This window comes from Lepidochelys kempii, chromosome 1 (assembly GCF_965140285.1).
Source record: "Lepidochelys kempii isolate rLepKem1 chromosome 1, rLepKem1.hap1, whole genome shotgun sequence".
Lineage (NCBI taxonomy): Eukaryota > Metazoa > Chordata > Testudines > Cheloniidae > Lepidochelys > Lepidochelys kempii.
Window position 1 is genome coordinate 21,465,541 of NC_136380.1, and position 12,508 is coordinate 21,478,048.

At 43.0% G+C, this 12,508-nt stretch overlaps 1 protein-coding gene across 14 annotated transcripts in view; it reads right to left on the bottom strand.

Moving 5' to 3' along the window:
* The window catches only part of DLG2 (discs large MAGUK scaffold protein 2), a 1,468,504-nt gene that overhangs the window by 119,780 nt on the left and 1,336,216 nt on the right, over positions 1-12,508 (bottom strand). For 13 of the 14 annotated variants that reach the window (XM_073336088.2, XM_073336097.2, XM_073336081.2 and 10 more), the window contains one exon: positions 7,343-7,457. In XM_073336088.2, the coding sequence (XP_073192189.1) occupies positions 7,343-7,457 (115 nt within the window). Of the gene's footprint in view, positions 1-2,176; positions 2,219-7,342; positions 7,458-12,508 lie in introns of all 14 variants that reach the window. The other variant, XM_073336213.2, reaches the window with a different exon arrangement.

Consider the following 12,508-nt stretch of genomic DNA (forward strand, 5'->3'; position numbering starts at 1 on the left):
CATCTAATGTGGAATGGACGTGAACAAGCACTTGAAGAAGAATATTTAGTTACAGACCTTTCTGCAGAGGTTCAATTTGTAATATATAAGAATTGGAAAGTACTGTAGTTGTGTATTCTAAACTTACCTGAACCCTTTTCATCTAGAAATCAGAGAGACAATTCTATGAAGGCAGGTTCTTTGGCATGATATGCTCCCTCTGACACCTAGTTTTCAACTGGCTGCAGTGAGATGTATAGTTCTGACATGCCCACCTATATGTCCTGAAAATCTTGCACTGATCTACTTTAGTATACATACACAATTTGGGAGCATCTATTAATTTAATGGCATAGTTTCTTCATGTCTATACTAGCAGATCCCTCCAATGCTTGACCATTAACACTAAAATTCCACTGGCTGGCTTCCTTTCAACCAAGGAACTTCACTTCCTAAATATTTTAGTCCTCCAAAAGGTTGCCATATTCTACAGCCCATGAGTGACTCTGGAGAACGGGGAGTGGACAGCGCAGCTGTTTTAAACCAATGTACATGATTTTGCAAGAGCAAGTGTTTTAACCTCTGAGTTCAAAAGACAAGAGCGTAGTCAATACTAAAAAGTCATCTGTATATAGCACAATGCTTAGCTTTATTGATCTACCCTCCTATGAAAGAGTTTGTGAGCTAGCAATTGAATTGCTAAGAAATAAAAACGGTGAAAGGCAGAACCTTGTCTCAGCACTCTAATTAAAGCAAATTGATCCAAAACAAATCCATTAACCTTAGCCAGGCAATAAAAGAGCTATAAATAACCACTATTTAGCCCATTACACATCAGTTCCTCCACAGGCATCATATTTTCTGTTTTTCTTTCCCTTGTTCTTTCTCACTGAAGCGATTTACATGACAAAGTAAGAGTAAATCATCTTCTATTTTTCAATCCTCACCTAGAGTCTTATTATACTCTTTGTGGCCCTGCAGTTGGTTGCTGTGGACATTCTGATAATATCTCAAACAAGGGATTAGTGCTTCAGGGGCAGCAGTAACAGATCAATTCTTAAGAAACAATGACAGTATTTTTATATAAAGCCACTACTAAAGAGAACAGATAAAGAGAAACACAGAACATATGATTTATAGTCAGAAATACAGTTGAAGAGGAATGTTTTCGATGAAGCAGCAGTGGCTCTTTAAAATGACTAAGATAAAGAGCAGGAAAAGAATACATACCACCAAAAATAAACATAGGAATTCAAAGGGTTACACAATTCCTTATGTAAATCTCTCTCTCTTGGTTTATTCTTAGTATATACAGTTTTTAAGACTACACTTTAGTCTTAAACTGCTGGGAGAAATGCAGTTCTAGCACCTATGACCCATTATCTTCATATTGTATATTCTTTACACTTCATTTAATATTAATGACTAAATGTGTTCCAATTATTTAGGGGGTTGGACTGTGCCAAGCATCAGCATGTCTAATTCCCCTGTCTGCATGAGGAGAGGATCAGCTACCTTCATAAGACAGAGGATCTTCAGAGAGGGTGGGGCCAAATAGGATTCTGTGGGGAATCCACACAAACCTTCACAGAGCCTGAGGCTGTATTAGCTTTTCACGCCTCCCTCTGCACTAAAGAACCCCTCCTGAAGTCATTTTTAGGGGTAGCAGAAGGTGAAGGAGCCAGATGGAGCCATGCTTCCAGAGACAATGGTAGGCAGGGAGTCTCCAGAATTGGTATGGAGACCCCAGCATCCCGTGGTTCCCCCAAGTCTTGTGTGTGTGCCGGGGGGGGGGGGGGAGGGAGTGGGGGGATGGGGGTGGAGGATCTGCAAGTTTTAGGGTTTGAACCCACTGCCCATTCCATGATGAAAGTAGCAAACTCAATGCCAATTGGAATGATCTGCTGGAAACTCTACATGGCTTCGGCCACAGACTTTACCTTTCCTCTCAGAGTTTTCTACAAGAAGGGCAGAAGAGCCACACTTCCTATCCAGCTGCTGCTGGTGCACTAGTTGTATTTATTTTTTAATAATTCTCAATTTAAGAGAAACTTGTTTTCCTCTCTTCTGGTTTTCCCAGTGTAATTTTATCTACAACGTAATTACTTTATGTACCCACGCACTGTCTAAACCAATGAAATTTATTCCAATTAAAACTCCAATGCGAAAACATTTCAAGCTGAAAATACACACTCACACACAAGCTTGTATTCAACGCAGAACAGCAAAACTGCAACATCTTAAATGAAGAAAAAGGGAATAATTAACTTTCCATCATAACTGGGAATTGCTACATAGACATTTTTAGGATAATTAGCAGCATCTTGTCCTTTCCCACACTGCACAGATGCTTACCAAAATGATCATCTAAAACGCACTTGGCCTGAATTTCAAGAACATTATTACAGTATTCTTTTACACTGCAGACTTCTCACAAAGGTCCCTCAATGTCTCACAAAGGTCCCTTAATGTCCCCAACAAATCGAAATCTCAGAGAACATGCATGCTTGCCATGTCATTCTTCACCCCCACCCCACTGCCTCAGCACCTGATAAAGACACAAACTACCTTAGTAACGACCATATATTTGAATCAACAGTGCCTAGCACAATGGAGGTCGTGCCCCTGACTGTGGCCTGCAGGTTCTACCACATTCCAAACAAACAACAATAATATGTAAAATACAGCCATTTTTTCATGGTCTGTGTGTATATAAATCTCCTCACTGTATTTTCCACTTTATGCAGCCGATGAAGTGAGCTGTAGCTCACAAAAGCTTATGCTCAAATAAATTGGTTAGTCTCTAAGGTGCCACAAGTCCTCCTTTTCTTTTAGTGCTTATCAAGTACACTTTTAGTAGAGCTGAACACAGCCAGCTTTCTTGGCTTTGACTGCATGAGTTTATGCAACTAAAAATGAACGGAGCTTCTTGAGGTTTTATGGTTGAGGCTTTTCTGCTCAGTTCTGAAATAAAAGAACAGATCTGTATTTGTGGTATGGGAAGTGATATTTAGATATATGGCTAAAAGACATCAGAAGAGTATTGGGCTACTGTGAGTTCACCATGATGACGACTGGAGATTTTTGTTTAATCAAACTCCATTTTACAAAATTATAAACTATTTGTTTCCAATTGTGATTTTAAAAACAACAGATCTTATTTCAACAGCTGCGTATTAAGACAGAGGGTAATATTTTCAAAAGGGCCTAAATAACTTAGGAGCCTATGTTCCATTTTCAAAAGTGATCTATGCACTTAGGCTCAGATTTTAAAAGACACCTAAAGATGCAGATAGGTGCCTAGCCAGATTTTCAAAGCATTTAAGCAGATTAGGTGACTACCTCCCATTGATTCACCTGCTTAGGGACCACTGAAAATCCCAGGATGCCTTTAGGTGCCTAAATTTCTTTGAAAATCTGCCATCAGTAGCCTAAGTCACATTGACTTTCAATAAGACTTAGCCCTGGTCTACACTAGGACTTTAGGTTGAATTTAGCAGCATTAAATCGATGTAAACCTGCACCCGTCCACACGATGAAGCCCTTTATTTCGACTTAAAGGGCTCTTAAAATCGATTTCCTTACTCCACCCCTGACAAGTGGATTAGCGCTTAAATCGGCCTTGCCGGGTCGAATTTGGGGTACTGTGGACACAATTTGACAGTATTGGCCTCCGGGAGCTATCCCAGAGTGCTCCATTGTGACTGCTCTGGACAGCACTCTCAACTCAGATGCACGATTGTCTGCCGTTGCTCTGACGCAGGGAGGGGCAACTGACGACATGGCTTACAGGGTTGGCTTACAGGGAATTAAAATCAACAAAGGGGGTGGCTTTACATCAAGGAGTATTTCAGACAGGACTTCACGGAGGGTTCCAATAAGAAATGGTGCACCTAAGTTATTGTTCTTATTGGAACAAGCAGGTTGGTCTGGCCTCTGATTGATACATGGCTAGATTTACCTCGCTGCACCTTCTCTGTGAGTGACTGCAGTGTGACCTAGAGGAATGAGTCCCCTAGACAGGGGGTGGGGGGTTGCAAATGAGTACAAAACAAATCTGGTTTATTTCTTGTTTTGATACACTCCATCTATCTTTTACATCTTTGGCTGGCAGCAGATGGTGCAGAAGGACTGCATGCCATCCACATCTCATGGCTGCTCGGCAGAAGATGGTACAAGAGGACTGCTAGCAATATGTATTGCCTGCCTGCTCACCATAAGATGGTTCAATAGGACTGACTGCAGGACTAAAGAGAATGACCTGATCAAGACACTCCAAATTTAGTCCCTGCGCCCATGTCTGCCCAGGCGCTCCTGATCGACCTCACAGAGGCGACCAGGAGCACCTCGGACATGACGATGACGGCTACCAGTCCTACTGTACCATCTGCTGCCATAAGGCAATGGGTTGCTGCTGCTGTGTAGCAATGCAGTACCACATCTGCCAGCACCCAGGAGACATATGGTGACGGTGAGCTGAGCGGGCTCCATGCTTGCCGTGGTATGGCGTCTGCATGAGTAACTCAGGAAAAAAGGCGCAAAACCATTGTCTGCCCTTTCTTTCACGGAGGGAGGGAGGGAAGGGGGGCCTGACGATGTGTACCCAGAACCACCCGCGACAATGTTTTAGCCCCATCAGGCATTGGGATCTCAACCCAGAATTCCAATGGGCAGCGGAGACTGCGGGAACTGTGGGATAGCTACCCACAGTGCAACGCTCCGGAAGTCGACACTTGCCTCGGTACTGTGGAAGCACTCCGCCGAGTTAATGCACTTAATGTACTTAGAGCATTTTCTGTGGGGACACACACACTTGAATATATAAAACCGATTTCTAAAAAACTGACTTCTACAAATTCAACCTAATTTCATAGTGTAGACATACCCTTAGGCTCCTAAGTGCCTAAATCTATTTGAAAATGGCACTTAGGTGCTTTTGAACAAGTTTACTCAGAGGCTATGGAGTCAGTTACACTGCAAGTGCTGCCAGTGGGGACCTTGGGCTTCTGAATCTCTTTCCAGGTAGAAGTATTCTACCTGTATTTAAAGAAAAGTTTTGATTTTTAAAGAACATGTGTATTAAGTTGATGCTTATGAAAGGTGCTGGATTGTGAGCAGAATTAAGTCCTCTATTTACAGAACAAGTGCTGTACTGGTAATCACATTAAAAATGTCCCCACATTTGACCCACCAAGGTGTCTCCTGTGGCAGACATGGGGCTATTCTGTAATAATCTCTGGATACTATATTGGGAATTTTACTGTTGGGTGTATTGGGTTTAATCAACAGGGATGTTGGGAAACAAACAGGAATTCAAAACAATAATTCAAGGTAAGACAAACAAACAATTGAGGGTTGTCACAAGATAATGGAATGGACAATGACTTTAGGGAGACTGGCTTGACATCCTGCTTTTGGAAAGCAGGCCAAATTCAGGAAACTAAGACGACAAAGAACTTCTGGCTGGATAAAAGGTGCATGTCTCTCTAGGGCAGGAGTGTTTGTTTGAGAGACAATTTCTGTTGGGGAACAGACTGACACACAAAGACACTTGCTAGCATGTTTGAAGTAGTTAGGCTTTTCTAGGCTTCAGGGGGATGGTAAGCCATTAGGTAGAATAGATATGCCATAGACTATGTATTGTTTTAAAGTCCTTTTTCTCTTTTGTTAAGATTTATTCCAATTGTTCAGATTAAACAATACTATGGTTTTAAGAAGGCTGTCTGGTCACTATATTTCCCACTGGTCACAGACTCCCATAGGGAAGAACTGCAAGTACCAAACACAGTTGGACCCACTGGTAAGTACAGTAGATACACAGGGTTCTGTAGACCAGGGCCTGGTCTAAGAGTTGGAGAATCACATGATTTCACTGAAAGGACAAGTTAATGCAGGAGTCCTGACACCAGTGGTTGTGTATTAAGAGAAAGACCAGAGATGGGTCAGAGGTGCAGCTAGACCTGTACTCTTGACATAAGAACAGCCATACTGGGTCAGATGAAAGGTCCATCTAGCCCAGTATCCTGTCTTCCAATAGTGGCCAATGCCACATGCCCCAGAGGGAAAGAATGGAGTAGGTAATCATCAAGGGATCCATCCCCTGTCTCCCATTCTCAGCTTCTGGCAAACAGAGGTTAGGAACACCATTCCTGCTCATCCTGGCTAATAGCCATTGATGGACCTATCCTCTATGAACTTATCTAGTTCTTTTTTGAATCCTATTATAGTCTTGGCCTTCAGAACATGCTCTGGCAATGAGTTCTACAGGCTGACTGTGCTCTGTGTGAAGAAATACTTCATTTTGTTTGTTTTAAACCTGTTGCCTATTCAAGACACTTCCATCCTGGTCAGGACAGATCAACCTCTGGGGATATGAGAGAAGTTCCATCTCAATCCCCATTCAGTCCTTGACCTCTCTACTGAAGTGCCAATTAGTGCCTTTTGGGGTTCTGTCACTGGGAACTGCAATAAGACCACCAATTGCCTACTTTAAGTATTTCCCTCTTGCTTAAATTCCTTCTTTGCTGCCCTCTCCGCTCATGCTGAAGGCATAACAACAAAATCTAGGATTTAGCCTTAATTGGATCTCTGCAATGTTACCACCTGAATTAGCTCCCCGTCATGACTAATTGTCACTGCCTGGAGGTTGACATATTGCTTTCCTGTACTTTGCGATTGTCAAGAATTTCAAATGGTATGCTCAGCATGAGGAAAGAGTTTAGAAGTGGAAGGCCTAAAAAAGTAGGAGTCCTATTAAAATATTTGGCAGTAAGCCCCACATGCTTATCTTTAGCAGTACACTTTCCATTGCCAAAATGAGGGACTGACAGCAAAACTTGCTAGGGTCAGAGGTGTAAATCCCAGTCCTCTGGTCAATAATGGCTACTGAAATAGGATGACTATGGCAAAGGTAAAGCGGTGATCACTAGTATTGCCTAGCTAAGAATTGGGTACATCCTATATAATTGTTGTCATCTGGTTTCCTCCTGCCTCTTAGGCCATAAGCTCCTTGTGGCAGGGGCAGTTTGAATGGTGCCCAGTCCAATTGAATTTGACCTGAGGCCTTTAGTATGCAGAAAAGCTCATCTGTTTTTTCAGATATTGTGTGGGTTATCAAATGGTGAAAGTTTTCATCTTAAAAAATTGCTACAACTCTTTCTACTGCTCTTTAAAAATAGCCTTGGAATGATAGCATTAGTAATATAGGTGCATCAAGAAATTATATTAATTTCACTGCATGATACATTTTTAACCATGTAAACTCAGATCATGATACATATCTCAGTTATATTCCTCAGCTCTCCAAACCACATGGTAGAGAGGCTGCTCACACTGATCATCAGAAAAACCACTCTGTGCCTACCTGACGTAGAGTGACCGCTTCTGATTGGTTCTCAGGGAGCCAGACCCAGAACTCATGCTGTGGTTCATCATCTGCTCGCGTAGATCATGGATTTTTGCTTCAAATCGAGCGTACTCTGATGATGGAAAAAACAAACAAACCTCTATTGTAGCTGCATTACAATTGGTAAATGCAAATGAATGTTAAGATTAATAAATCCAGGACATGTTCTTAGAATCATGGTCACATGACCTATCTATCTTAAGCGTGTATATAACCCCATTACTGTAGCATCTGAGCACTTCACTATCTTTAATATATTCACCACTCATAACACCAAGGTACTGTCATCTCTATTTTGTACATGGGGAACTGGGGCACAGAGAGACTGACTTGCCAAAGGGCACACACAAAGCCTGTGGCAGACCAGGTAACTGTATCCAGGCTAGCACTATACCCACTGGACCATCCTTCCTCTCAGTGACTGAATTACCTTGCTAATGGAGCACAAGGTATATTAAAATTACCAGTTGAACAAACACGTGAAGAAGCAATAAAGAAAGTTTCCAAAGTTCTTTCAAGTGGAACTGTGCAGTGGAGAACCTCCCCTCCTGATCTCATTTAGCAAGGAAAAACCTGGGGATCTAATTTGTCCACACTGACTATGGAATTTCCATGAAAAATGCCCCTGCCTGGGTGCAGTGGGGGGCAAAAGCATGCAGTGAACCCCTTCTGCTCCCAGAGGAGTTACCCTTGCAGAAAGCACTGAACACCAAGGGGCCCTCCCATGCTGCACACTCCTTGAAGCAGAGGCCCAGTTTACCTGAACTGGAGGCCCAGTTTATCTGAAAGACAATGCTTGGGTGTGCACACACTGGGGACTTGATTCACCGTTGCCCTGCACCTTATTTACATTAGTGCCATGTGAATGCAAACTGGTTGTAAAATGCTACCAATTAGAATGGTAGCATTTTATACCCATTTTGCATTGGTCAAGGTACAGGGCAATAATGAATTGGACCCTACATCTTTAGTATGGGACTGGATGCAGCAACTGCTGCTCTTAGAAGCAGGCATAATTCCTCCAGACTCCACCATACTCACAGCCAGCTGCTAACTCCTTCCCTCTCTCCACTGCTCCATTGCCTCTGAGCCATAATACAACCCAGAGTTGGAGGGAGTTGCTAAAGAAAACTAAGAAGTTTTTTCCCCCCGAAATTCAGAGACTTCCTATTAAACAGGATATTTACAATGGACAGCCAGGCAAACACAGAACCCAGTATTACATACTTGCAAAAGAAAAGACTGATTTTAATAATAAAATATATCAATAATACTTATACTGAGCTTTACATGTTTAAAGCAATGTACAAACATTAATTAATCCTCACAACACCTCTATCAATTATATAGAAATTACTATCGCCATGTACAGTTGTTGAAGGTCCTCCAAACACCTCGATCCCAGCACAAAGCCTTCTCCTGCACCCCAAGCCCCTCATCCCTAGCCCCAGAGCCCGCACCCCGAGCCAGAGCCCTCACACCCCCCTGCACCTCAATCCCCTGCCTCAGCCCAGAGCATCCTTCCGCAATCCAAACCCCTGAGCCCCAGCCCAGAGCTCCCTCCTGCACTCCAAACCCCTCATCCTTGGCCCCACACTTCCCCCCCTCACATCCCAACCTCCAGCCCGGAGTCCCCTCTAGCACCCTGAACCCCCCATTTCTGGCCCCACCCTGGAACCCACACCCCCAGCCCAGAGCCCATACCCCTCCCACACCCCAACCCCCTGCCTCAATCCAGAGCCCCCTACCATATTGCGAACCCCTCGGCTCCACCCCCCAGCCTGGAGTCCCCTCCTTCACCCCAAACCCTCATCCCTGGCCCCACCCCAGAGCCTGCACCCTCAGCCGGAGCCCTCACACCCTCAGCCAGAACTCAACCCCCTGAGCCAGCCTGGTGAAAACGAGTGAGTGAGAGAGAGTGGGGAGAGTGAGTGACAGAGGAAAGGGGGATGGATTGAGTAGGGGGGCAGGGCCTCGGATGAGGGGTGGGGCAGGGGCCAATGCAGGGGTGTTGGTTTTGTGTGAGTCGAAAGTTGGCAACCCTACCCATTGCTTTTGTTTATGTACAAACTACTGGAGCAAGTTTTCAGATCATGCTGTTCCTTCTGGTTAATAATTTAGCAGATCCTCTTCTCACTTGCACCCTATTTTCTTTATAAGAAATCTTGACTCAAATTGAAACCCCTCTGTTGCGGACCAAAGTAATGCAACGACAAGACTTAAGTCTCATTTTCAAAAGTGATTTAAGCATGTAGGAGCTTAAGTCTTATTGCAAATCAATGGGACTTGGGCTCCCAAGTGCTGGAGGACCAGATATTTTAAGTCAGTGGGAGTTAGGTGCCTAAATACCTTCAAAAATCTGGCCCTAAATCACTTTTGAAAATGCGATTTAGGTGCTTTTGCAAATCTTACCCCTAATCTAGGATTTGTACATGACTCAGATTAGGTCATTTTCTCTTTGGTGAATCTGGTCAAGATTCACTTTGTAAATTGTTTTGTTTCTGTCAAGCCGTTAACTTGGTATTATTACTATTACAGCTATTTATTTTTCTCTACCTCATTATGTGCTCCTTCCTATATGGTAAACCATCTTGATATCTATGAAAGGTACATTTTAAAAAATCAATTAAAAAAGGAGCCTGCATTTCCACTACTAAACAGAGACAGTCTCAGGGCTGTCAATCTGGCCCTTTTCACAAGCATTATATACACCCACAAGGATGTTAAACTATATTTCAAGGTGTATGTCAATAGGTTTTGGTGCTTTGCATCTGGATTAGGTCAAGAAAAGAAATAATTTACACCAGAGTAGCTTCTATCATAGCTTTCTCCTTTAATAATTAACAAAGCAATCCCACACAGATCCTGCATCTGAGATGTGGTAGGAATTCCTATATTTAGACTCCAATCTGTGGAGTGAGAAATGAAGATCAGAAAAGATGACTCTCCGTAGCACAGCATCAAATTACTTGCAGTTTGCACACCAACACCTTTGATACTTAGATGGGATGGTCAGATGATGAAGACGACTTCATTGAGTTTTGGATGACATTTCCTCAAGGTCCGGTACTTGAAATTGTTTTATTTGATTGCAAATTTATTCTGATTTTTCCTAGAAGATACTTATAAGATTTGTTATGATTTTTAAATATTTACTAACTACATGCTAGGTGTTCATGGGATCAAACTACAGGCCCCAGCTTGATTTGATTAAAGAACACAGTATATGTGAGGCTTTGCTGGGCTTTTTTTTTTTTTTAATTGAAATAAGTTCAGAAATGTAGATGTTTATGAAACCAATTTCATATCAAGTAGTTATCAGTGTTTCGCTCTCAACCTGGGAAGACATCTCTAGTGGGTCCCCAAGGGTCAGTCCTGGGTCTGGTTATACTCAATATTTTCCTTAATGACTTGGATAATGGAGTGGAGAGAATGCTTACAAAATCTGTAATGACACCAACGTGGGGTTGCAAGAACTTCGAAGGACAGGATGAGAATTTAAAATGACCTTGACAAATTGGAGAATTGGTCTGAAATCAACAAGATGGAATTCAATAAAGACAAGTGCAAAGTACTACACTTAGGAAGCAAAAAAATCAAATGCACAACTACACAATGGGAAACAACTGACTAAGCAGCAGGATCTGGGGGATATAGTGAATCACAAATTGAATATGAGCGAGTAATGTGATGAAGTTTCTGGAAAAAATCAATTCAGACAATTAAGGTCGTGACAGATGGACAAAAGGGAAAAATACATTCAGTGAAAGGCTGATTCACAGTCTTGTGGCCCTTTGAAGAAAGAAGAAAACCACAGCACATCACTGTCTGATGCATTGCTACACTTTGCCAACTTTGACTTAGCAAAATCTCCATGAAAAGGGGCATGTGATTCATATCTGAAGTTCCTGTGCTCCCTAGAGGCATGGGCAGCGGGTGACCTGCCAGCTTGGGGAAGCTAGTCCCGGGCTGGCATCACCCCTCCTGCTCACCTTCCCGCACCGGAGCCCAGAGCCTCTCCCCCTCCCCGTGGCTGCCAGACCCTGCCTCAGCTCCCGGGCACCAGGCAGGCGTCGCATGTCCCCACAAGTCCCCTCCCGCAGCCTCCCATCCCAGCGCAGGGCAGGCAGCCCCAGCGCCGGCGGCCCCCCCCCAGCCCCAGTCCCAGCCCGCTTCCCTGAAGAGGAGCAGCCAGCATGTCTGGGCTGGGACCAAGGGGAAAGGGCAGGCAGGAGGGGGCATTCTAGGCAGAGCGTGGGCAGGGCCACGCTGGGCTGTTTGGGGAGGCATAGCCTCCCCCAGCCTACCATATATGCCAGTCTGCCTAGAGGCTTTCCAATAACAAGAGTCAGGGCCCTTTATTTAGGAGCCTAAAAATTAATGTAGGAGACTAACTCCAAGCACCCATTTTTGGTGCTTGAGGTCCAAGGCACCTATAACATCCACCAAGCTAAATCTACTACACAGGCTAGTGGTAGGAAAATTTTAATTTTGCTTAAGTTGCTTTTTAGTTATAAAATTAGAGCATAGCAACGGAAAACACAAGAATAAGAATTTTGCAGCTCCCACAAAAAACAGTTAAGACTCTTTATGTTAAGAGTATAAAACAGTTAAGACTCTTTATAATTAAAATATAATTATTTTCATCCTTAATCTTGTATAACAGGTTGCAGCTTAGACTTAGCTTAGAGCAGTAAAAAAACCCAAACCAACCCAAACCTGAAAATAGATTCTGATGGAAATGCTGATACACTATATAGCAGTGGAAATGACACCACTGAAATGCATGAATATTAGCCAACCCCACCTACACTCGTTTGAATTTATCTAATGTTGGCACCATTAGAGAGATCTTAATTCTTTCTGTCAGCAGGTATTAAATTTTGCTCTCCAGTATTATGCAGGTTCATCAATGTTTGCTTCAAGATGATAAAAGCTTTCATAAGCACTGCTATTAGATTTTTAAAATAATGCACCTGCAACCCCGTTTGGTACATTGTGAAACAGTGACTGTCAGTAACATGGGTGATTGGTTGGCAAAGGATCACACATTTGTCAGACTGTACAAGAAAAAAAAGCAGCCTAAAACCCTAATACTCCACTTTCAAGATGATTACTACAACG